The 26615-nt window shown below is 41.0% G+C and overlaps 1 protein-coding gene across 11 annotated transcripts in view; it reads right to left on the reverse strand.

Annotated features, from left to right (window-relative positions):
* Positions 1-26615, reverse strand: part of GRID1 (glutamate ionotropic receptor delta type subunit 1) — an 845372-nt gene that overhangs the window by 169200 nt on the left and 649557 nt on the right. For all 11 annotated transcript variants that reach the window (XM_039480948.1, XM_039480949.1, XM_039480953.1 and 8 more), the window contains one exon: positions 14552-14725. In XM_039480948.1, coding sequence (XP_039336882.1) covers positions 14552-14725 — 174 coding nt within the window. The remainder of the gene's footprint in view (positions 1-14551; positions 14726-26615) is intronic.

A 26615-nucleotide genomic window follows, 5' to 3' on the forward strand; every position in this document is an offset into this window, starting at 1 on the left:
TTCCTCAGTTCCGTATGGTTCTGTTCCAGCTGTGGAAAATCACTGCCTCACTCTCAAAAATTGTTTCTCTAGTTCTAGTTAAGAGCTTGAGGGTAGAATTCATACTGTATCTGTCACATCTTCTGTGTACATTGCATTCCTTCTCTATATATTGTACTATTTCGGAAGAATTCAAACTTATGTATAATGTACTATGCACTTCAGAGAATTATTATTTTGAAGATCCTTCCTATTAGACACCTTCCACTTGAAAGAAATGTGTATCTTCCTTTGCATCAGATTCTGAATTACAGCCCTGTCCATAGAAATGCCATCTTGTGTGGTCCTTTGGATCATCTCTCTCCCATTTCCCCACTTTAACTTGTGCTCCTTTCCCCACCCTCACCCCTCTACAGTGGCCAGCACAACAGGGCCCTATCCTCTGGGGGCTACCAAAATACAAACATTAAACAATAACAATTACAGATGTGTAATTTAATATCCCTCATGTGCCATGCACACCCCTAATCTCTATAGCCAAGACTCTATTTGGAGTCTGACAATACTACGTCTAAATTAGCAATTATTACTAAGGCCATGTCTACACTACAGACGTATGTCAGCATAAATATGTCACTCGGGGGTTTGAAAAATCTACATCCTTGAGCAATGTAGTTATACTGATGTAACCCCTGGTGTAGGCAGTGCTATGTCGATGGGAGAGCTTCTCCAATCAACAGAGCTACTGCCTCTCGCAGAGGTGGATTAACTACACGGACAAGAGAAGCGCTTCCATCGGCATAGTAGTGTTTTCACTGAGCCCTAGTCTACACTACAGGGTTAGGTCAAATTTAGCCACATTAGGTCGATTTTATAATGAATGCGTACCATCGACCTAAAGGGCTCTTAAAATCGATTTCTGTGCTCCTCCCTGGCAAGGGGAGTAGCGCTAAAATTGACCTTGCTGGGTTAAATTTGGGGTAGTGCAGACGCAAAGTGATGTTATTGGCCTCCGGGAGTTATCCTAGAGTGCTCCAATGTGACCGCTCTGGACAGCACTTTCAACTCCGAAGCACTAGCCAGGTACACAGGAAAAACCCCGGGAACTTTTGAATTTCATTTCCTGTTTTGTCAGCGTGGCGAGCTCAACAGCACAGATGACTATGCAGTCCCCCCAGAATCACAAACGAGCTCCAGCATGGAGTGAGCGGGAGACACTGTATCTGATTGCTATATGGGGAGAAGAATCTGTGCAGGCAGAACTCCAATCAAAATGAAGAAATGCTAATATATATGCCAAAATTGCACAGGGCATGATGGACAGAGGCTACAACTGGGACACACAGCAGTGCCACGTGAAAGTCAAGGAGCTCAGGAAAGCCTACCAAAAGACAAAGGAGGTAAATGGTGGCTCTGGGTCAGAACCCCATACATGCCACTTCTATGATCAGCTGCATGGCATTCTGGGGAGGGACCCTACCACTACCCCACCACTGTTTGTGGACACCTGCAAAGGGAGAGTCTCACGAACATACAGGATGATTTCATGGATAAGGAAGAGGAGGAGGAGAATGCACAGCAGGCAAGTGGTGAATCCATTCTCCCCGGCAGCCAGGAATTTTTCATCACTCTGGAACCAATACCCTCCCAAGGTGGGATCCCCGACCCCGAAGGCAGAGAATGCCCCTCTGGTGCGTGCACATTTGTAACTACAGTACAGGGTTTAAAACCAAAAGTGTTTATTGTTTGATTTGCCCTGAAGACTTGGGATACATTCATGGCTAGTACAGCTACTGGAAAAGTCTGTTAACGTGTCTGGGGATGGAGCGGGAATCTTCCAGGGACATCTCCATGAAAGTCTCCTGGAGGTACTCTGAAAGCTTTTGCAGAAGGTTTCTGGGGAGGGCTGCCTTATTTCGTCCTCCATGGTAGGACACTACCACGCCAAGCCAGTAGCAAGTAGTCGGGAATCATTGCAGCACAAAGCATGGCAGTGAATGGTCCTGGGTTTTGGTTGAATTCCAGCAACATTCGGTCTATATCTTTCTGTGTTAGCCTCAGGAGAGTGATATCATACATGGTCACCTGGTTGAAATAGGGGAATTTTTGTAAGGGAACAGTAAAAGGACCCCATTCGTGCTGGGCTGTTTGCGCTTGGCTAAAAGGGATCATCCCAAATAGCCACGTGGAGTGGTGGGGGGAGGTATGTGCTGCACATCCACCCAAAAACCACAGCCCCTCCTTTTAAATGGCAAACCCAACCAGCATTGCTTGCTATGCGAAAGGAGGGTGCTGCAGTTTGAAAATATTCCCACATGTTATCAAGGCGTTAGAAGCCAAACCCGCTTATCCTTTCGCTTACCATGGCTGCCTGGAAACCAAATTCTGTTGCCCAGCCGTCTGTGATGTGTCACCATACTGGCAGGCGCTCAATATAGAAGGCAAAATGCGACCTTGTACCTAAAACACATGTGCTGTCTGTTGTGAATTGCTTGATTCATTGTGAAAGAGTCTCCCTTTTGTTCTCAGAAATGTAGCATCTTAAATTTTACTCTCCCTTTTTAGCTCACCGCAAGTGCAAATGTTTCTATGCTCCCCATCATCTCTGTCCCTGAGGTTATCGCAGATTAGAAGGCGGAAAAAAATGCACTCGCGATTACATGTTTTCCAAGCTCATGCAGACCTCCTGCACTGATAGGCCACAGCTGAATGCATGGAGGCTTTCAGTGGCAGAGTCCAGGAAAGCATTACCTGACCGCGATGAGAAGAGGCAGGATGCAATGCTGAGGCTAATGGGGGAGCAAATGGACATGCTCAGGCATCTGGTAGAGCTGCAGGAAAGCCAACAAGAGCACAGACCGCCGCTGCATCCACTGTAAAACCGCCTGCCCTCCTCTCCAAGTTGCATATCCTCCTCACCCAGACGCCCAGATGCCACAGCCCATGGTTTCAGGAACGTCTGTGTCCATGTCCTCATTACAATCGTCCTCATGCTGCCATCTCTTAGCCAGGTTCTGCACATACTGCAGTATAATGTGTGAGGTGTTTACAATGCTTGCAACAGCAGCGGTGAGCTGAGCGGGCTCCATGCTTGCCATGCTATGGTGTCTGCATGGGTAACCCAGGCAAAAAGGCGCAAAATGATTGTCTACAGTTGCTTTCAGGGAGAGAGGGAGGGAGGGAGGGAGAGAGGGATGAGAGAGTGACAACATGCACCCAAAACCACCTGCGACAATGTTTTAGTGCCATCAGGCATTGGGAACTTAACCCATAATTTCAATGGGCAGCGGAGATTGAAGGAACTGTGGGATAGCTTCCCACAGTGCACTGCTCCGTGAGTCGATGCTAGCCATGGTAGTGAGGATGCACTCCGCTGACTTAATGTGCTGAGTGGGGACATACACAATCGACTGTATAAAATCAATTTCTAAAAATAAACTTCTATAAAATCGACCTAATTTCGTAGTGTAGACATACCCTGAAGCACTAAAGCTGTAGCGCTGTACGTGAAGACCTGAGTGCTACCAAGTATCCCTTTCTGCCCAGGAGCCAAGTATACTGTCTCTGTAGGACTCCTAACTCTGGCTAATCCAGACTGTGCGACCCGGAATCAAACCCAGATCTCCTACATTGAAGTGCAGAACACTGATTACTTGGTTACCAAGTTGGTCCGTCCTTTTTAGTTTGACCCACAGAACCACAACCACATTGTCAAAGCAGACTGATGTCACAGTGCTATGCTTCATTCCTACTTTGAAGCAATTGTGGTAGTTATGTGCCAGTAAAAGAAGTATCTACAAAAGTGAAGGTGATAGTATGCTGTCAGTTTCTTTCTGTCACTATTCTGAGGATCTTTGTTAATATTGAAGAACAGACGTAGCATGGAATGGAATGGTTATCATCATGCATGTCTTGTCCTTTAAAAAGGAACCACTGGAATGCTGGTCCTCCGTTTCTCTTACAGCGTGAGTCTACTCTGAAATGTTACTATGTAAATATGGTGCCTTCTACCAGCAGATCTGCTCCTTCCATTTAGTCACATTCTTACATGCTTACTTAAGTGACAAAAACCATGTATATTATATTATATTATATTTTACTTCTATTAGCACTGCAGAACCCATATCCCTGAAACAGGAAACTGAATTCTACTCTTATTCTCACTGTCAACAACATTTTTAACAAATTTGCAGACATTTTATCACTGGTGATGTATTAGCCAGAATTTTTTATAGCATACATCTAATCCTCTATATACCTATTCTGGGTAGCTTTCTGGAATCTTAATATAATTTTTTTCTGTTATTACTTCCAGTGAGCTGTAAAATGTAAAGAATTCCAAAATCTGATTGTTTTATGAAAAAAAAAGTCCGTGTTCTGTATACATTGCCTAACAATGTTTCCTGAAGCAACCATGTTGTTTTCCATTGCTGCTTATCATACATAAATTTGTATCCTATTCTTTTTTATGCTGCTTTTATGCAAAAGACTAAGAACCTTTTTATCCTCTTTTCCAAATCATATGCACCCTTGAGCCTTAAGTCATATCTAAATAGGTATTTTCCTATGGAAAAAGGGATCTCAAAAGAGCATTCCAGGTCTTGGCTTACCTATCTGTATTCACTCATATAATTCCCATTGTTTTCTTTATCACAGTCCTTTTCATACAGCAAGAATCCCACAGGCCTTTTCTGCTTCATCTAAGCAAGGCATTCGTAATTTCATATTACTGCCAATTTAAATCCCCTTCAATGGCACCATCAGCCACTGTATCTTAGAAGCAAAATGATTTCCCTACCATCCCCTACAAATGTGATAGATTGTATTTGCAACATCACACGTTTGCTGCAAACTCTAGGAAGATGATGCTGTGAAGAGGAAGACAGGCCATCAGACCAAGCTTGTTTACACTTGTTACCTCAAGTGTCCACACAAATTTCAATTTGCAGCTAACTATCAAAACCCACTGGAAACAGAAATGTACCGTAAAAGGCAATTCATGTAGCTACCTGAACAATCAGTAATACCCCATGGCTCTACTCCTGTAGTCTCAGGCATGAGGAAATAGGAAATTAAGAAATTAGCATTAGAGTAGCATGTAGGATTGGAAGAAAAGTAACACTGAGATGAAAACAAGGTGATAGACTTGTTTCCTTTGGGTTTTCTGAGCTCTGCAACACTGCTAATTTTTCCTCTTTTTCTATTCGGGATGGGGGTAGGGCATTCTTCTGTCTGCAGAAACTCCCTTTCATATCATGAAAATTTCCAGAGGAAAACAAAAAAAAAGTGTTTCACTTTTCTTATCCCGGCGGGGGTGGGGGAGGAATCAAATTTTAGTTCCTCTTTCACTTGCCCGCTAAGACCGCCACGAATTGAGGATACCACAAATACCTAATAAAATACAAAGATTTAATGAAATGCATTTTGGGGGCCTATCTACATTATCTATATCACACCCACTGCTGTGGAATCTGAAAGCAATAATGCCATGAACTGTTAGTTGGAAAGCATGACATTCTGAACTAAGGACTTACCAGTTCATGAATGAAAACTTGTCTAAATATTGTGTTTTGAAATGTACATTTTGCACCTGAAAATTTTTTTTAAGTCCTCCATACATATATGCATTCTGTAAGTCATTTGGGATCTTGCTTCTTTTAAAACATGTTTGTCCACATGAACAGAAGCTTCTGTTTAGCTTCAGGTGGAATACACAGGGAACCCTTCTCTTGTACCAAGTAACAAACTTTATACACTGCAGCGGTGTGGACCCCCGCTCCTGCCCTGAAGGGGTAAAAACAGCTCTGAGAGGGGGCTGTGGCTGGAGAAAGCAGCTTTTAGGCTGGGCTGATTGGGGGAGGTGGCTGCAGCTGGGGCCACACCCCAAACAGACTCAGCTGGCCCTATAAAGGCAGAGAAGCCAGGGGAAGACAGACAGTCTTCCTCTGTTTGTAGAAGGAGAAGGGCCTGGCTGCAGGGAGCTAGACACAAGGTACCTGAGTGAAGCAGGGCTGGGGAAATGCAGAGAGCTGGGGAGCTCCAGCCTGGAAAGCCCCAGGCTGCGGCCTAGCATTGGGCTAACAGGTACTGGGGGTTGCAGAGGGCAGTCCAGGGGTAGGCCAAGGCAGCAGGTCCAAACCCTCCTTGCCAGTAATGAGTAGGCTGATACTGCAGTCTGCCCCAGGCCGTGGGGGCTAGACAATGACTGGCAGTAGCCTTATACTGAAGCAAGGTGGGGATAGTAGGTGGGGGTTCCCCTGGGGAGGGGAAACCCTGAGAGAAAGGGGTTACTGCCAGGGGGCAGCACCCCATGTAAAAGGGCATCGGGTCCAGGGAGGGACACGGGGGCCAGAGGACAGACGGATCACCAGCCTGCAGAGGGCACTCCAGAGCTGAATCGAGCTAATTCCCAGAAATCACCAGCAGGAGGCGCCGCAGGGGTGAGTCTGCACATCTACATACACAAATAGGCAGGAAGCAGAAATATGGAATCAGAACGGGGATATTTCCATAATGCAGTAAAGGTAAAACATCCTTTTTACAGAGAGACTTAGCCCTGGTCTACACTAAGGTCGAGGGTCGAACTAGGGTACGCGAATTCAGCTACGTGAATAACGTAGCTGAATTCGAACTACCCTAGTTCGACTCACTTACCCGTCCAGACGCCGCGGAAGCGAACTCCGCGGCTCCAAGGTCGACTCCGGCAACTCCTCCTGCCGCGGTGGAGTACCGGAGTTCGAACTAGCGCTTCCGGGGTTCGAACTATCGCGTCTAGATCAGACGCGATAGTTCGAACTCCGAGCAGTCGAACTTGCCGCGTCGACCCAGCAGGTAAGTGTAAACGTGCCCTAAGATTCATCCAGATTTACTACCAGACCTTATTTTTAAAGTTCTATATGGATAAACTTTAGTTTCCTTCCAAGCATTAATCAAAGGGAACTTGCCACCCAGAAATACAATGTTGCACAGCAGAACGCTGACCCTGCTTCAGACCCATGGGCAGGTTCAGAGCTGCTGGCAAAGCCAGAAGTCCAGCCAGAGAAGAGGCCAGTGAAGAGACCAACTGGAAGACAAGCTGATACCCACATGCCACTGCTCCAAAAATTCATTCCCAAGCTGGCCATCAGAGACCTGCAGCTGCCAAATTCACCCTAGGAGTGCCCCAACAGTCAGCTCCAAAGATGGAGACAGACAGAGATGGAGGGCAAATTGGAACACACAGAACCCTGCCAGCAACAGAAACATGCACTGCCTAATGAGTAATACAGTTGTTTTTGTGCACACCAGTATGCTCTCAAGTTGTGCTTCTATCCCCAAAGCCCAGGTTGTGCCAAAAGTGATGTTGCATGTGCGTGACTCTAAAGCAAGGCGGCATCTATCTGTGCTCTTCGAAAAGAGGAGAGGTGATGACTGATGCTTTACTTAATGTACAGTAGTATGCTTAGAGGGATTCTGTCAAGGTTGCGAAGCTGACAATCTGACCTACCTATTTTATTTTCTTAGATCAGTTTTCAAAGCTCACGTGATATGTTGTGCGTGTATGTGTTTTAAATAAATGCTTCATTGCTCTTGGAGAACAAAATCACAGCCAGCAGCCTGACTCACTCATGAGAAACCCTACAATAAAATAAGAGCTGCAGTTGCATGCCTTGTAAGAAGAAAAACTTCCATTAAAGACTCAAATGTCAGTTTCAAACAGCTATTTATTATGAGTTAAATGAAAGAATATATAAAGTATCATAGAACCATAGCAAACCGACCCTTATCAGGGTAACTAGTCAACCCCCGCTGACAATGTAGGATTTTTTTTTTTTACACTGTTGTCTAGGTTTTTGGCCATTCAAGTTTTACACATCACAAATGACGGGTGCTTCCAGCAATTCCTTTGGGAGATGATTCTACAATTTAATAGATCTCATGGTCAGGACATATTTACTGATATACAGTTTCTATATTCATTTATTCACTTTACAGCTATCTCTCTGAAAGTATTCTTCTCCCTCCTTATGGTTTATATCTGTCTAATATCAAGTGTTCTTCAACCATTTATAGTTATTTCTTTTGCAGACCAAACATCTGTCTGTAACAAAAGTTGTACCGTGACCACAGGGGCACAAATTAAACTACATTTTAAATGTAAATCTCATCCCTAGGGGCCTACCGCGTGTGTCACTAAATGTTTCAAGAATCTGGCATGATTAACACACACTGATCAGAGGAGCTGTCAATCTAGCAGAGGATGTTTGGAAATCAGAACTAAAGTGTATTGGTAGAGCTGAGGGATGGAGAGGAGAAATAATACTGAAATAGCAGAGCAGAGGAGGGGGGAAACTTTGGTATTTTACATTGTGTTGTATATAAACATGAGCTATAGTTTAGATTTGAATTGTGTTGACAGGAAGTGCTTGAGCGGTGACATCTGCCTGCACTATGTTTGCTACTAGCAAGTGCTCTCAGTCTTTTAATGAAGTACTAAACAAAGAACAAAGTAAAACAAATATCAAAAATTGTGACAAAGGCCCATGGCCTCTTTTGGTCCAGATGAGCTGGACAGAGTGGAGGGGCAATGATGGCTTTACATTACCTTTGAGTTCCTCTGATCTTCAGCATCTGGCTTCCAGGCTGCTCTAACTTACAGCTGCCGGCAAAACCCCACAATGGGCCATTGTGGCATCTGGGGTGTTGCTGGAGTGCAGTGCAAGTCATGCCCCTTCTCCTCTAACATGCCCCCAGCTAAGCTGCTAGCTGTGATAGGAGGAAAGTAAAGCTATTGAGGGAATCCCGAGCTGGCCACCCAGGCCAATTTAAGACCGCTTTTCACCCTCCAAGTGCTGCAAAGTAGCCTCACTGGGCCAAGGGTCTGGCCCAAAGCCTCTACATAAAACCTTTGTGAGAAGACATGTGAAATGTGTGTTTGTAACTTAAGGTACATTGTCAGAGAGGCCTCTGGTACGGTAAATTAATGCTTTAATTCTGCACACATTTACTATCAGCTGTAGTACTTAATAATGTGATGAACAGCTCAACTAACAACAATGGGACTCCTCTGCTGAGTGAAGTGACTCATATGGATGCTTGCAGGATCGGGCCCTTCAAGAGCAAATGGGACACTGTGAATTATGTTTCACAGGTTAAACCAGTCTGCAAAGTCCAATTATAGCAGTTCCCTCACAGTAACTCCTAACAAGAATACAACGTGTAAGCAAAGTGTGAAAGCTGAAGGAGCAGCCCATTAACTGATGCCTGGTAACATGTTCAACAGTCAAGACTGTGAAGGACAGTTACACTTACCCATAGAGAGGTGAGCAGTTGTTTGAAGAACCTGCCCTCCTACGCCTTCTGACGTATCCTCTCCAAAATCATCCAAGCAACGTCTGGAACATTGCTAAAGTAAAGAAGTGGGACTCTGACAACACTAAGGAATAACCGCACTATTCTGCCATTGCTGTATTGAGTCCCATTAGTTTTAATCTTGCTGTATATTTAGAGTCAAGTCAAGTAATGTTAGATGCCCCAGGCCTTTATAACACACTTGAATCCAAACAGGGCCTCAGAAAGGTTGAACTAAGTTATCAGCTGAATAAATAATAAATGTGATCAACAAATAAAATAAAAATGGAGTCATAACAGAGAAAATTATCTGAATCACAAATCAAGGACAAAGAGACATTTTCAAACCTCACATAAAGCAAAAGGAAGAGGTTGGGCGGAGGAACTAGATAACGTATTTCCAAACTCAGAATCTAACACAATATGTAATATAGTTCAAGCTGTGTAACAGTGGCAGTCTTGTTGCATAAAAGTACCAGGGAGGTGGATATATTAGGAATACGTTAGACTAACAAGGATATTTGGCATGTAAATACCACTTTTCATTCATAAGTATCCAAACACTTCACAAAGGTGGTTCAGTATTATCTTTCCAGATGAGAGTCAGAGACAAAGAAGACAGACAGGCTAGATATGGCTGATGCTTAAAAGGGGTACAGGATGCTGGTTGCCAGTGTTAACACAAGTCACCAAGAAATAAGAATGAGAAACACATATAGACAGAAAATAATTTCTGGACTAATGCTGTCCTTCTTCTAATGTCAAATGAAGCCTCCAAGACTGGCAATTTTAGAAAGGACTTTTCCATTCTAAATAGAAATACAATGGAGTTTATTAAAGTAATGTTTCTTGGCTAGGAATAAGACCATGAGCAAAATGCTGCCAAGCATGCTGACAGAGTAAAACAGGACTTCCATAAAAGGTTCTAAATAAATGAGCTTTTGCATGAGTTTGCAGAATGGTCTGATCTTTAATGGCTCATTAGACTCCAAGCCAAGATGATCACCCCCTAAAAAACAACTTCCTAGGAGGTAGTACTAAAAATACTAAGAACTGAGATGCTCCAAAAGGATTTTTATTAATTTAGCCAAGACAAACTTAATAATCCATGACCCAAATATTTTTTCTTTATTAGGTTGTTTTAAATGTTATATTCTCCCAAATAAATTTAGAAGCTGGCAGATATTAGTTTCCTTTTAAAAAGTCATTAAAAGAAAACAAAAAACCAGCCATGGCTGGTAACAAACCTTGACAGGGAATGTTTTGTAATACAAAATAATTCAAGTGGGTCTGGTGTAACACAAGATACTAAATCTATTTCCTACCCAAAAAAGAAAACAGAAAATGTAGAATACTTGAAATTATAGGACCATTAACAATGTGTTACTCATATTTATGAAATGATTACTAGATGCGTCTCCACAAGGTGTGCTATGATGTGTTCTTCAAAGTACCTGATAGAACTGGAGATATACAATAAGTAAGCTAAAGCTGGATAAAAAATTCCATAATCAAAATCTGTGCAAGTGTAATAGTAATGTAAAATACACAGGGATTGGATGGTTTGAGGGATTGATAATGGGGCACCGAGCATTTTATCCCAATCTCACAATTTACTCTTTGGAAACTCTCCAGTGGTCATGAAAAAAAACAAACCCTGGTGGTTTCTGAGTTAACTTCCTAGTAGCTAACTGTCCATAGCACAAGAAACACCACAACACTTGGCTCCCCTATTGCTCTTTTGAGCAGAGGATGAAAGATTGAATGGGCCTGGAGATTTAATTACGGTTTCATTTGGAGATGTTTTCTCAGGTGGGGTATGACACACGTTGGAAGGCAGGATAATACTTCCTTGGAAATGTTAATTGAAGAGACGATCATTTCCCTTTTAAATTTGATACAAGCCTTTGCATTTTCACCAAAATGAGGTAGCACTGGGTAAACTGATTTTTCGGTTTGCTGTCAGTTCCAAAAACTGAAAAGAAAAAAACCCAAACCACAATTGAAAATGCCTCCCAAAAATTAATCAAAGAAGCTGACCAAAATTTTATTTCAGGTTGAACAAAATGTATCATTGTGGAACACTTTTTCAAATAAAAGCAAAGGAAATAAAGGGCTAGATTCTTAAAAATCAGGAGGAAGAAGAGGTGGTGATGTTCACCTTATAACTTTGTAGCCCAGTGGTTAAGGGCACTCACCTGGGGATGTGGGAGATCCAGATTCAGTTTCCCCCTTTCCCTGACAAGAAGCAGGGATTTAAACTTGCATCTCCCATGCTGCAGAAGTGTGTGCTAACCACTGCACTATGGGATATTCTGGTGTTGATCTTTCTCAATTTCCACTGTTGAAGCTGTTCCACTTTGTTCCACCATCACCTCCTCCTTCGCTGCCTCCCTCCTCCTAACCCCCATTTTGTGAATGGCACTTAAGTCCTGAAAAGAGTTTTTTGCTGAAACTATTCAGCGAATTTGTGTCAAATTCACAAATAGTTTTGGGTTGACAAAAACCGCATTTTTTCAGTGAATAACCTCCCACCCTTCTCATTAGTGGCCAGGCTTTCTCCCTCCTTAACGATGATCATCGCTCATATGATTCATTACTTTAGATGATTTATGCAAAAGTAGCTTGGTCTGCATGCAGATAAGATCTCAGAAAGATCTTATATGTTACTAAGGACCACACTGAGCTAATTTACTACCTAAAATCTATAACTGGATTTCTGGGCATCCTGTGCGCTCACAGATTGCTCATCTCTAGAAATGCTGAGTACTGTAGCTGTTTTCACCCCCGAGAGACCAATTCTTCAAGGAGTCAGGAGACTACTTAGCAGACACCTGTAGCTTTATTGTCAATACAGTTTAGAATTATGGAGCTGGGTTATGCACGCTAGCAAACATATTACTGTCTTGACACATGATAACTCAGAAGAAGTCTGTCAGAGGAGTCCTTCAGACTAGTCTCTCAAATAGATTTGTGCATAAGCAGATGGGCAATAATATTCAAAATCCTGCCATGATGTAAAATTGTTCCCCAATTAAGTAATCTGCTGGTGCAATGCAGATTATTTTCTCAACAACCTAGAATATGCTCAGATTGCCTAAAGTAAGCAGCCTGTGTTCTGATTCCAGGCAACCTGGATTTATCCATCTCGGAGGTTACTAATACAGAACAAAACTTCTCATTTCTATGCTTTGGTAGTTATACAAGTTTTCTTGGAGCAGTAAGACAATATAAGGGGTAGTTAATGTTTGTGGAAGAGGCACCTCTCAAATTTTCACAATCATGAACTTTGATAAAGTTTCAATTTGATTTGAAAGGGACACTTTCAAGTTTTCCAATATATAGCTCAAAATCTCACCAACCGTTCATTATTACTATCTACTTATAAAATCCACCTAATTTGTTATGGGCTTCCTTTTTATACTATTTTTTTAATTAGTATTGTTTTTTTTCTTATAAAACAAAATCTGACAGCAGTCCAGCACTTGAGACCTGACCTTCAGTAAGAAATCAGGGTGCCTTCACAATAGAAACAGCTTAAAAAATTGCAAAATTTCAGGTGATTAAAATTAGTAAATATTGAATTTGAGAAAATTATGAAAAATCTTGACAGGGTCTTTTTAATTAAAAAGGAATTGTGATGCAGTAAAAGTGAACAGAAAGCCCAGTTCTAAGGCTTCAAAACGATTTACTGCAGTAAGAAATCTTTACTTTAAAATCATACTGTCTGAATCTACTTGCCAACTACACCACTATAATGCAGCTGTATTTCTATACTGTATCTGACTATATGATGCACAGTATTCAAACATACAGTGCCTGGAGTTGCAAAAAGTACATACCCACACAAGGCCAATATCTGCTAACAGTGATACTTGTTATAGCTGGTATCCTCATTGGGTGGATAGTATTAACATGGCCAAGGATAATCCCATTTACTTCATGAGACTTTGGATCAGGTTCTGAATGAACATGTACTATGAACTACCCTTTCAATCACATTGGTATTCTCCTGCCCCACCCCATCAAGTCAGTGTTCTGGCACGTTGGCTGGGTAGCGTAGGAGGCACCTTGTTCTGCAACTGCCTTTGCTTCACCTACCTTGTGAATAAATAAAGGTTTTCAGTTCTATCCCGCATCTTTCATCAGTACTATGGACGCAATTTTTAAAAATGCCTCATTGACTTAGGAACACAAGTCTGCCTGGATCTTCATCATATAGTTCATCAGATATTCTCTATTCATTTTTTACTTTCACTTAATTCACTAAAAGGTTGCTTTGATGTTGCACCTTATTTTGAGAAATCTTGGCATCTGGAATAGATATCTTGCCAATAAGAGAGATCTTCCAACAGGGCTTGAGATGTTGGTTTCAGTAGCCTAGACTGTTACAAACTGGCACTAATATCAGTAGTGCATTTCTAGTAGGCCAAACAACCATCAGATGTTAGTGACGTCCAGTCAATGTTGATATGGAACCAGGGGCGGCTCCAGACCCCAGCACGCCAAGCGCGTGCTTGGGGCAGCATGCCGCGGGGGGCGCTCTGCAGGTCGCCGGGAGGGCGGCAGGCGGCTCCGGTGGACCTCCTGCAGGCATCCCTGCAGAGGGTCCGCTGGTCCCGCGCAGCTTCGGTGGAGCCACGGGACCAGCGGACCCTCCGCAGGCACGCCTGCGGGAGGTCCACTGGAGCCACGGGACCAATGACTGGCAGAGCGCCCCCTGCGGCATGCCGCCCTGCTTGGGGCGGTGAAATGTCTAGAGCCGCCCCTCTATGGAACTCATAGAACCAGACACTTGGAAGTGAAAGGCTCTATATCCCAAAACATAACTTAACTCTGCAGTCCTCACAAATTAATCCTTTCACATGAAATGGCTAATAGGCATAAATGCAGTATTTAGGCAAAATTGGAATTGCATAACAACATGATACTATATCATCTATACTTATATACACAGAGAGATGATGGGATGAAATGCCCCAAATCAACTAAGAGTCAATGTAACTGCCTGCTAATACTTTATGCAGACAATGTTAGATCTAAAGCACTCAGGCCCAGAAAAGGAAAAAAACTAGATAATTAAGGTTAGTCAGGAACAAGCCCCCACAATTTCAGCATGCTGAGATTTAAGGTATTCATTTTACTTCTTCCTTCCTTTGGCTCCTGTGAAGCTTCACAATCACACACACAACTATCATGTCATGTTCCTAAGGACCTTCGCACGCACCAACACTTTACTGACCTGCAGCATCTGCAGATAGCCTTCTTGTGGATCACAGAGCAATGAAGATATTCTATGATTATTTCTCATGCATCTCTGATTGTTGTCTCTTGACAGAGGGAAGATTTGCCGGATAACTGTCATCCTCCCGAGAGCACTGTGTACCAGTTCTAATATTTCATTATCACTGATTTCCTGTGAAGAGAAACACAGTCCTTTTTAAACAATACAACACACATATGTCTTGTACTGCTGACATTATTTGATCAAATATTCTAAACAGAAAATGACACTGAATTTTTTTTAATAGATTCAATCCAGGACAAACGATCCGATTTTGTGTATGTTAATGGGAATGTTTTATATGCATCATTTAAAACAGACTAGACCTCAGCATTATACAGCACCTTTTATGCCCAAGCTATCTTGGCTCTTCTTATACATTAGCTACTTAGCTTATCATAGCAAAATAATGAGATGCCTAAATCCATATCTAGACAAACCGCATATCTAGACAAACCGCATTCAAGCAGAAAGTAAGTTAGTTAATATTTTTAGGTCTTTTTTTTTTTTTTTTTTAAGAGCATGTCATTTTGTGCCTCATCACATCCTGATTCTGCTTGGGACCAAAAGCATAAGTGGCAAAACAGCATATGAAAGGCTGTTCTTACAGTAATCCTGGCCAGACCAAAATCTAATGAGAAAACCCACATTTTGTACGACTGACAGCCCTATTTTGCAGACTAAATGGTATGGAGAGTTCTGATGAGCATCTGGAATCTTTTGACAGTTTAACCACATTAGCAAAAGAAGTCAAGATTAGATGATGCTTCATTAACACATGTAAACTAAACTTGACATAGCTATGATGTTCACCTGCATCTATTTTAAAGAAAACATCTTTTATCTTAATTAAGCTGGCTGAAATCAGCCTATGACCACCCCTGTTTTTTTACTAAGGAAAAACGGTTGCCTTGACCTCTTTTCCTAATCTTGGACATTTTTCTGAATCAACCACCAAACCTTTTGGATTCCCTTGTTAATAGCACAGGAATTGTGTAGACATTTGGCAGTGCATTACGCTACCAATGATTTCTCTCAAAGCTTTGGATGTTAGAATGCATTTTTATTTTATTTGATCAGGATGTTAAAAATCTTCTCTTAGATTTCGACCAGAGATGTTCAAAAATAGGTGCCTAAAATTGGACTTCTAGGGCCATATTTAGGCAACTAAATAGGTGGCCTGATTTTTAAAAGTGCTAAGCCCCCAACAGCTGCCTTTGAAGTCAAAAGGTAAATTTTGTTCTTTTTTTAGATATTGCATATAAGTGAAAGGGAGCTGCTGGGTGTCTAGCCATCTTGAAAGTTAAATCATTTCCTTGGTGTCTAGATATGGATTTAGGCACCCATTTTTTAAAATCTTGGGCTGAATGTTTTTTACTTTTTCATTAAAAAAAACCATCACCACAGATAATGAAAAACACTTAAAGATCACAACAAAGAAAAAATGCAGGATAGAAAGAAGACACAGTAGTTGAAGGAAAAGAGAAAAGAAATAGACCATGTTAAGAAGAAAATCCAAAATTATTTGGTCAACTTCCACCTCAACAGTCACCAGAGACAGACAAACAAAAAAAAAGACTGTAGGTTCAAGGGTGTACGGTGACTGACCTATGTCATGGCACACACAAGATTCTAGAGGCAACAGGTTTCATGGTGGTGAACTGACCGTCTTTTTTCTGATTCACAAGTCATTTTATTAACACACTGATAGGCATTTATAGCCAGCTGCAACACCATGATATATTAAATGATGATATTCTTTGTAATAGCAATTCTGTTTTATGAGATTATGGACAATGTGAGCTTGAGACATTTAATTGCTCAGTGTATTTGTCATTTTTAATTGCTAGGTATACCCTTGGCTTCAGTTTATCAGCTAATGTGCAGGGTAATAATGAATGCTGTCTCATCTTCACTGTTCCAGAAATGTTTAGAAGGAAAAAAGAAAGTAAAGGAAGAGAGGAAGAAGGAAGGAACACCACCAATCTTGCCTGTCTTGGGACAGGCTCCCATAGGAAACTGTTGAAGCTTTCACTGCTTTGCTTCATAATGCTGAATTTGCTTAAACGTAGCACAGAAGATTTCAGAAGTTGCACTGCTACTAATGAGGTGCCATTGTTAGAACAGGTTTCAGACTAGCAGCCATGTTAGTCTGTATCTGCAAAAAGAACAGGAGTACTTGTGGCACCTTAAAGACTAACAAATTTATTTGAGCATAAGCTTTCGTGGGCTACAGCCCACTTCTTCGGATGCATAGAATGGAACACACAGAAAGAAGATATTTATACATACAGAGAACATGAAAAGGTGGAAGTAGCCATGCCAACTGTAAGAGGCCAATCAACTGAGATGAGCTATCATCAGCAGGAGAAAAAAAAACCTTTGAAGTGATAATTGAGATGACCCAGATAGTCTAAGGTGTGAGGAGAATTTAACATGGGGAAATAGATTCAATTAGTGTAATGACCCAACCATTCACAGTCTCTGTTTAAACCTAAGTTAATTGTATCTAATTTGCATATTAATTCAAGTTCAGTGGTCTCTCTTTGGAGTCTATTTTTGAAGTTTTCTTGTTGCAAAATTGCCACCTTCAAGTCTGTCACTGAGTGGTTAGAGAGGTTGAAGTGTTCTCCCACTGGTTTTTGAATGTTATGATTCCTGATTTCAGATTTGTATCCATTTATTCTTTTGCATAGAGATTGTCTGGTTTGGCCAATGTATATGGCAGAGGGGCATTGCGGGCACATGATAGTGTATATCACATTGGTAGATGTGCAGGTGAATGAGCCCCTGATGCCGTGGCTGATGTGATTAGGTCCTATGATGGCGTCACTTGAATAGATATGTGGACAAAGTTGACATCGGGCTTTGTTGCAAGGATAGGTTTCTGGGTTAGTGTTTCTGTTGTATGGTGTGTGTATGGAAATCCTGGACACCCCATCATCTCAAGCATTGGCACCCTAACAGCAGGATTGTCTGGCTATGTGGACTCTTTCCTCAAGCCCTATGCTACCAGCACTCCCAGCTATCTTCGAGACACCACTGACTTCCTGAGGAAACTACAATCCATCTGTGACCTTCCAGAAAACACCATCCTGGCCACTATGGATGTAGAAGCCCTCTACACCAACATTCCACACAAAGATGGACTACAAGCCATCAGGAATAGTATCCCCAATAATACCAAAGCAAACCTGGTGGCTGAACTTTGTGACTTTGTCCTCACCCACAACTATTTCACATTTGGGGACAATATATACCTTCAAGTCAGCGGTACTTCTATGGGTACCCGCATGGCCCCACAGTATGCCAACATCTTTATGGCTGACTTAGAACAACGCTTCCTTAGCTCTTGTCCCCTAATGCCCCTACTCTACTTGTGCTACATTGATGACATCTTCATCATCTGGACCCATGGAAAAGAAGCCCTCGAGGAATTCCACCATGATTTTAACAATTTCCATCCCACCATCAACCTCAGCCTAGACCAATCACCACAAGCGGTCCAGTTCCTAGACACTACTGTGCTAATAAGCGATGGTCACATAACCACCACCCTATACCAGAAACCCACTGACTGCTATACTTACCTATATGCTTTCTTTTGGGTGGTGCTAGTTTAAACAAAGTACATACCACTGCAAAGTAAATGTACAGGTTGGGGGGAATGACAGGAGAAAGGCATCTAGTTGAAGAATGCCTTAAGAGGAAGAGATTAATTAATTTAGGGATGCACATGTTCCTGTACAGAACAATTTGGGTCAAAGATGAGTAAATAGCAGAGACTCACAAATACAAACCACAGCCTAAGTTTCTTCTTCAAGCTTGGTTAGTACTCAAGTTTCCGTGCCAGACCTTCAATGTCCTAGCTCCCTAAACCCCTCTAGCACAAAAAGATGCTTCTATTGCCTGTTCATTGCAGCTGAAGTTAATTGCACATGGTTTACATATTTTATATTAAAAATTATTTTTTGACTAGGGAAATACAATGATTTTAAAATCCTGGGTTTAGTTCACTACTGAAATTGCTGTAGGTGGCTATTTGTTAACTCCTGTTTCCTGTGAGGGGTTCCCTCGAGGGAATGGCAAACCAATGGTACTGCCTATTACCTTCCCTTCTGTGTCCCATTTGAAAGGAACAGTTTTTAATTCTGGCTAGAGCGCCATAGAAGCTCCACTAGTGGAATCTGAATGTCTTCATCAGCTCTTCTCCCTGGTGCTTTGGCCACACCTTCTCCATAGCTGGCCCAACCCAATTTCTAAGCTGCACAAACCACCCCTGAGCCCCTCTTGGAGTGGGGTTTGCCGCTGTGCTTCCCCCATTCTGTCAAGGGGCCCTGCAGCTTGTGTTCTGTCAGCAACAGTGAATCTGGCCCTCTATTTTTAGCATGAAAGAAATAAGGATTTTGTTTTCATTTAACTTTTGCTCTCAAGCTGTGAGTGAAACGACCATAAGGCTATTATAATTACTTGGTTTGGTAGACTAGAACTGCAGCTTTGGCTCATTTTAGTCCTTTTCTGCCAATTTCCAGTCTGTTTTAGGAATTTTTTTTTTAAACTTTGCAGAAGGTGACTATCCTGATACTAATGACAGGCCAACTAGTGGGGGTAAAATACATAATATAGTCTCCCAGAAGCTGAATGGAGGGCTTTTGAGATTTGTTACTGAATTCAGGTAAGCTCCTGATGCCTTTACTGGAACCAGTGCACAGGCACTCCACAGGTGTCCTGCAGGCACCAAAAGGTCCTCCAGGCAGATTGCTTTATGCCTGAGGTTTCTCTTCTCTGTGGGAAGCCATACAGGGTACCTAACCATTTGGTATGCTGGTCTGAGCAAGAAACGTTTTCACGGGATACCTCTTGCCTCATCTTTTTTCTCATCAGTTAAACTTCTGGGGCAAGCCTCTTCACACACAAACTCCAATGGAGTGAAGTTAAACAACAAGAAACTGTTTTTTAAAAGAACAATTTAAATTAGCAATAACTTTCAACTAACTTACACAGGAGGCAAAGGCCGGTTTAATGGCTGCACCAACTGATGAATAGACATTTAGGGACAGGGTCTCATAACCTCAGGTCCAGAATACTTGATCTGAGATGCATGAGCATGTGCATTGCTTAATTACAGTGAATAAGTCTGAGACTCACTTAGCAGGACACGCTGTTCCTACGGTGGGGATCTGCAGAGGAACTTCTTGGAGGAATGTTCAGCCATGACATCTTTCACCAATCAATCACCCATATCTACTGGTGGATAAATCCATTTTAGAGATGTGGAAACTGAGGCACGGTGAAGTTAATTGACTTTCTCAGGGTCACGAAGCAAGTCAACGGCACAGCCAGGGACTGAATCCTAAGATGTCAACTCTCACCTTGGTGTTTTAAAAACTAGACACTGCATCCCATTTGTCAAAAATACTTGCAGTTCTAGTTTTATAGTAGGTATGATAAATGTTATGCACAGAAAGTTTATCTGAATCCCAAGAATGAAAATTAAATAAAAAGTAACCCTAAAAGGACAAAAAATATGTGCAGTGGGCTCTTGTTTTATATCAATCAGGACATCTGTGTGTATTCAGAAAATAGTTTTCCACGAAGGCAGAAAAAAGCCATTTCAAAGGATCTTATAATTAAGCCCTAATTTGTCTAATTATTTATTTAAAAGTGATTTCCTTTTTTCACATACATGATACAAAATCTTTCTTCACTTTGTGAAACAGATAGAGGAAGTGCTCTGCTTAACTATTTGGCCATTTAGTTTTTGGTTTGTTTGTTTTTTAACAGAAATTTAACCCTGATTTTCCAGTCAATATGAGAGTCATTAGGGCTGTTACGGCACAAGGCAGCTGCAGTGCATGGAATGGGGATGTGTAAATGCTGGATACTACATCTGCGTTATCATATAGCCTAGTTCCACACAAAACCTTGAGTTCAGTGTCTTCCAGCTTTGATCCCACAGTGCCATTACAATGCTGTGACTTAAGCCTTTACCAAATGTAGGGTTAATTGGTTTGTTTGTTTCAAGCATTTTCTTTTGAAGATGAAAGACTTCATTCTCCACTACTTTGGCCCTTGAGTAGTCATTTCCTCTCATCCATAGAAAGAACTACCAAATCTGAATTACCCACTCATTATACCACTGATAGCATTTTACACCAGCTTTGCACTCACTGGCCCTGAGCCTCTTCTATGGCTCAGAGGCACATAGCAGCCTGTGGGAACAGGAGTGCAAATATCGCCTTTTCTGCTCCTCTAATCCTGGGCTGGCTGTGTGCCGGTCTGTCTCCCGTGACTAAGGGTTGAAAGCAAGGAGTTGATTCAGCAGTTGGGAATAGCATGGCGTAGGGATAGCTGACCCTCCTTCCCCAGTCCATGTGCTGTGTTAGGGAGCATGTGACATAAGAGCTACAATAAAATTCCATGCCAGTACACAGACACTACAGTGAGAGAGGCCTGATAGAGTGAGAGAGAGCCATATCATGTCTAATAGGTTTTAATGGTGATCATAGAACACCTGCCAGACGACCAAGGTGTTGGAGGCTTCTACCCAGGCTCTCCCCTATTTTCTAACCTTGGTAATTTATTCTCATCTTTCTCACCCCATTGTACACTAGGCTGAAGAAGAAAGAAAGAAAAAGAGTAGAGATGGAAGGAAAGAGCATGAGCCAGCTTCACCCAGGGGAAAGGAGCTAAGAGCAGCTCCTTGGAGCACACCCATTCTTGTCTTGAGTACAGCAGGGAAAGATCTGGCACATACTCCCCATGCCATTGGGACCTCACACACACCAAGGGAGGGGAGATGGAAGCCTCCATACCAGCCTCAAACACTTTAATAATTTGTCATTATTACATAAATTGTGTAAAGTTATGCAAATGCATGCAGATATGAATAACTTATTTTTATTCATGCTGTTGGTATATATGAATAATCTTTGAGGAAAGATAAGATTGCTAGGTAAAGCCCACAGCCCAGACGCAAAAATAAAATGTCTGCCCTTCCTGGTCACATAGATTATTACACATAAAGCCTGCATTGGAAGTGGTGGTCTGTCCTAGCACCCATTTATCTATTTATACACAAAGAACATCAGTTAGTTAGTTTGGAATACCTCACCATGTGCTCAGGGGAATATTTAAATCTACTTTAGTTGTTTTCAGCTATCATAGCACAAATTGCAAAATGAGACAATTACGTTTCACATTACAATCTCTATTTTCCTAGAGGTAATGACAGAAAATTATAACTTTTAATGATATTAAACATTTAAAGAACCAAAAGAGATTTCCAGAAAGTAGGTCCCTGAGAAAATCAGAGGATTAACTTGAATGGCAACAAGGGCCATGAGTTTCATAAACTCACAGGGGTCAACAACCTTCAGCTGCGGCCCGTCAGGGCAATCCACTGGCGGGCCACAAGACATTTGCATGCATCCATGCTGATGATGTGTTCTGCTCAATTACAATCCAAAGTAGTGTGGACCGACACATGTTCATTTTCATTATTTGAGTCAAATGCCACCAGAAGAAGGTTGATTTTCTTTTTTGGTGGTTCAGGTTCTGTCATTTCTGCATCAGTGTGTTGCTCTTTTAAGACTTCTGAAAGCATGCTCTACACCTCATCTCTCTCGGATTTTGGAAGGCACTTCAGATTCTTAAACCATGGGTTGAGAGCTGTAGCTATCTTTTGAAATCAACCATTGGTATCTTCTTTGCGTTTTATCAAATCTGCAGTGAAAGTGTTCTTAAAATGAACATGTGCTGGGTCATCATCCTAGACTGCTATAACATGAAATATACAGCAGAATGCGAATAAAACAGATCAGGGGAAATATAATTCTCCCCCAAGGAGTTCAGTCATAAATTTAATTAACACTTTTTTTTTTAAACAAGCGTCATCAGCATGGAAGCATGTCCTCTGGAATGGTGGCCAAAGAATGAAGGGGCATACAAATGTTTAGCATATCTGGCACGTAAATACCTTGCAATGCCAGCTACAAAAGTGCCATGCAAATACCAGTTCTCACTTTCAGGTGATATTGTAAATAAGAAGAGGGCAGCATTATCTCCTGTAAATGTAACCAAACTTGTTTTTCTTAGCGATTGGATAAACAAGAAGTAGGACTGAGTGGACTTGTAGGCTCTGAAGATTTACATTGTTTTGTTTTTGAGTGCAGTTGTGTAACCAAAAAAATCTACATTTATAAGTTGCACTTTCACAATGAAGAGATTGCACTACAGTACTTGTATGAGGTGAACTGAAAAATACTATTTCTTTAGTTTATAAGTGCAAATATTTTTAATAAAAAGTAATATACACTTTGATTTCACAGCACAGAACACAATATATATGAAAATGTAGAAAAACATCCAAAATATTTAACAAATTTCAATTGGTATTCTTTGTTTAACAGAGCGATTAAAACTGTGATTAGTCGCAATTAATTTTTTTTATCACAATTCATTTTTTGAGTTAATCATGTGACTTAACTGTAATTAATCGACAGCCCTACTTGAAAGTGTCATATTTCATGTGTCTTATATAAAAAGAAAAATAAATAGTCTATGGGAAAAGCTGTATAGGGCCAAATATATTAGTCATTTAAGAAATGGAGTTAAGGAAGATTTCTGTAGGCAACTATAAAATACATTTTATCTGGAACTGGAATGGGGTAATTTTAGAGATATTATGAATTAATAAATTTTGCTTGGGAAAATGTTCTTTGCTAAATCTGAAATAATTGCAAAGAATTATAAATTCTTAGACTGTACAGAATTTTGTCCTGATTTTCAGTGTGCTTTGTGCAATTCTTTGTTATTTTTAAAGAAAAGTCCCTGCATTTTTGATCAATTCACCTCATTTTGGTGTTCTTAATTTAAAAGGGTAAGTAGAGCATTCATTGCATTTTATTTTTTAAATAAATACCTGCTTTCTTATATGAAAGTGCAAAAGCCTCATACAATTATTAAATATTTATTTTCTTGGTATTAGATGTGTGAAAGCTTTCTTTTAAACAATTATTATATTTAAAAATTTGCTGTCTGAGGAATGCAAACAGCTAGATACACAAATTCCAGATGTAAATCGGCTTTAATTCCATTGAAGTTAACAAAGCTACACCGATTTACAGCAGCTGAGGATCTGGCTCCTACTTCATACTATGTGCATACAATATAAGAAAAGGCTAGGTCCAAATCTTCTGACAGATTTGCTTTAAATTGAAAAGGGAAGAATGAACAACAATCACTTTGGGATCATTTGTGTGAATCATATGTTTCCCATCATTTCCCTACAAGTACTGTACTGAGCAAAACACTGCTGCCTATTATTCTGTAAATAAAATATTCTCTCGCAGGAAGAGAAGGAAAAAACCTCAGCTCCTCAAAATTCATTTCATTTGATTATTTCTATCTCTTCCCTCCCTCATATTCACCAATTTTGTTTCAACCTTCTGAAAATATTTTATAAAGGAAAATGATGGCGTAGATTTTAGGAAGCGGTAGCCTGATAAGCGAGTAACTAAAATCACTTGAACCTCAAAGTAAGGGGGCAAGGAACTGGGTATGTCTGACATTTTAAAAGGAAGAGAGAATGCCGAATGGCACAAATGATGGAACTACAGGCTGGAAATGGAAAGTAAGAAAACCCAGACCAGAGCAAATATTACAAAACACTGTCTTGTCTATCAAATAATAAATGGCCTCCTACAACTGGAAGTACGGGAACAAAGAGAAGAGTGGTCTACAGAATGGAGCAGAGAATGACAAAGACTAGAGTTAGATCAAGAGTACAACAAAAACTGGAGGGAAGACAGGTTAAATGAGCCTGGTGGGATGGAAGAGGGAACAAGATCATTAGAACAGATATTTCTCCTCTACATGGCTTTGGCTGTTCAGTTAAGATGGGTAAACTTATAGCTTTTGAGTGTTTATTAAGGTAATAATTGGAGATATACCAATCTTCTAGAACTGGAAGACACCTTGAAAGGTCATTGAGTCCAGCCCCCTGCCATCACTAGCAGGACCAATTTTTGCCCCAGATCCCTAGGTGGCCCCCTCAAGGATTGAACTCACAACCCTGGGTTTAGCAGGCCAATGCTCAAACCACTGAGCTATCCCTCTTCCCCCCGCAACCAAATCAATCAGCAAGCTCTCTGGAGATGTAGATGATAGTAGCAGTAGATGTAGTACATACCATCAACCCAACTGGGAAGAGATAATAGTGAAGAATGAAGTCTACTGCAGCCTAATTCTTTTGATTCACAGTCTGGTGGTGATGTTATCCAGATATTCTAATCAGTTTATACAGGATTCTTCACTCTCTCTAGGCATGGTGGTGGTTTTTTTGGTTTTTTGTTTGTTTGGGGGTTTTTTGAGAGAGATGATTTTTGCCATTAGTGCTCAAAGTCCCTGCCTGACTCTTCCTGCTCCCATTCTTGAATCCCATTCTTTTTCTCCCTCACAATCTGCTTTTTAATCTTTTTATTCTTGCAAATGATAGGGGGCACTTCCCCCCCAGAACTGTCAGCATTTCTCTATGTATGCTCAAAAGCTTGTCTCTCTCAGCAACTGAAGTATATTCAAAAAAATATATTACCACATCCACCTTGTCTCTCTAATAATCATCTCTGGGATCAATATGGCTACAACACCACTGCATACAGCATTTCTCTTCTCAAACATCAGCCTAGATTTGAAGAAGTTATCCGGATTCATTGGAATTGCAGTCTCTATAGTAGTTGCTCTTTGTTGCTACCCTCAAACAGTGTTTTCAACAGCACCTTAAGTGTATGCAAGTTCTTTCTGCCAAGATATTTTCTATGGATTAAAGAGACCAAAAGCCTGTCCACTGCCTTCATTGGGTGCATTTATGGTTCCCTTCTAGTTTGCCTTTGAATTTATGAGACTACACTCTTTCATTTTCTAACTAGGTCTGTATTCAATGCCTTGCTTTCCAATGCATTTTATAACCTGTATAGTAGCTTATTCCTGTAGCTATTAGCGTAAAGATATACATTTCAGATTTTATTACTGCAAACACAGATTTTCCTCTGTGATAAATTGGTTCCTGAAGTATTTAAATGCCTATATTTATTTTAGCATCATACACATTAAGAAACAGAATAAAGTATTCATATAAAACAACATATTTAATAATTTCAAGTTAGCACAACCAGATGGGGGAGGAGGGCCCTTAGGAAATACTATCAGCAACAATCAGCCTTATTTGGCAAATACAACTCTGAATGCAATTTATCTATGCGTTACCACTCTTACAATTCTTACTTGTTTTTTCTTCTTTATACTACAAATAATATAACAAATTCTTTCTAATGACAAGAAGCGACTAAGTAAACCATAGAGAGATTTTTCCCCCCATATAGTTTACACATTATGTGACATTCAACACATTCAACCCTGGACTAAAGCATTTTACTCCAGGATTGATTTTTGCCTCATGTATGTTTAGACATCAGGCAATCAACTCAAGCATGACCCCGTTCTACATAAGAACATAAGAATATATGAGCAGCCATGTTTGGTCAGACCAAAAGGTCCAACTAGCGCAGTATCCTCTCTTCAGATGGTGGCCAATGCCAGGTGCCCCAGACAGAATGAACAGAGCAGGTAATCATCAAGTGATCCATTCCCTGTCTCCTATTCCCAGCTTCTGACACACAGAGGCTACCATCCCTGCCCATCCTGGCTAATAGCCACTGATGGACCTATCCTCCATGAATTTATCTAGTTCTTTTTTGAACCCCGTTATAGTCTTGGCCTTCACAAGATCCTCTGGCAAGGTCGTCTTTGGAAAGCGTGCCAGGTAGGATAACAAAGAAAACCTTTGCTCTCACAAGTCTAAGACCTAACAAAAAGTTACAGGACCAGAACTAACTGGAACTTTTGAGGTAGCATAAGAGAAGCTTTCAAAAGTATGAAAAGGATTGAGAAACTTAAAACTTTCTTAAGGAAGATAAATGTTGATGCTCCAGGGCATACGCCAGCAACTAAGTGATGGAAGTTA

Source organism: Mauremys reevesii, linkage group 7, assembly GCF_016161935.1.
Source record: "Mauremys reevesii isolate NIE-2019 linkage group 7, ASM1616193v1, whole genome shotgun sequence".
NCBI lineage: Eukaryota > Metazoa > Chordata > Testudines > Geoemydidae > Mauremys > Mauremys reevesii.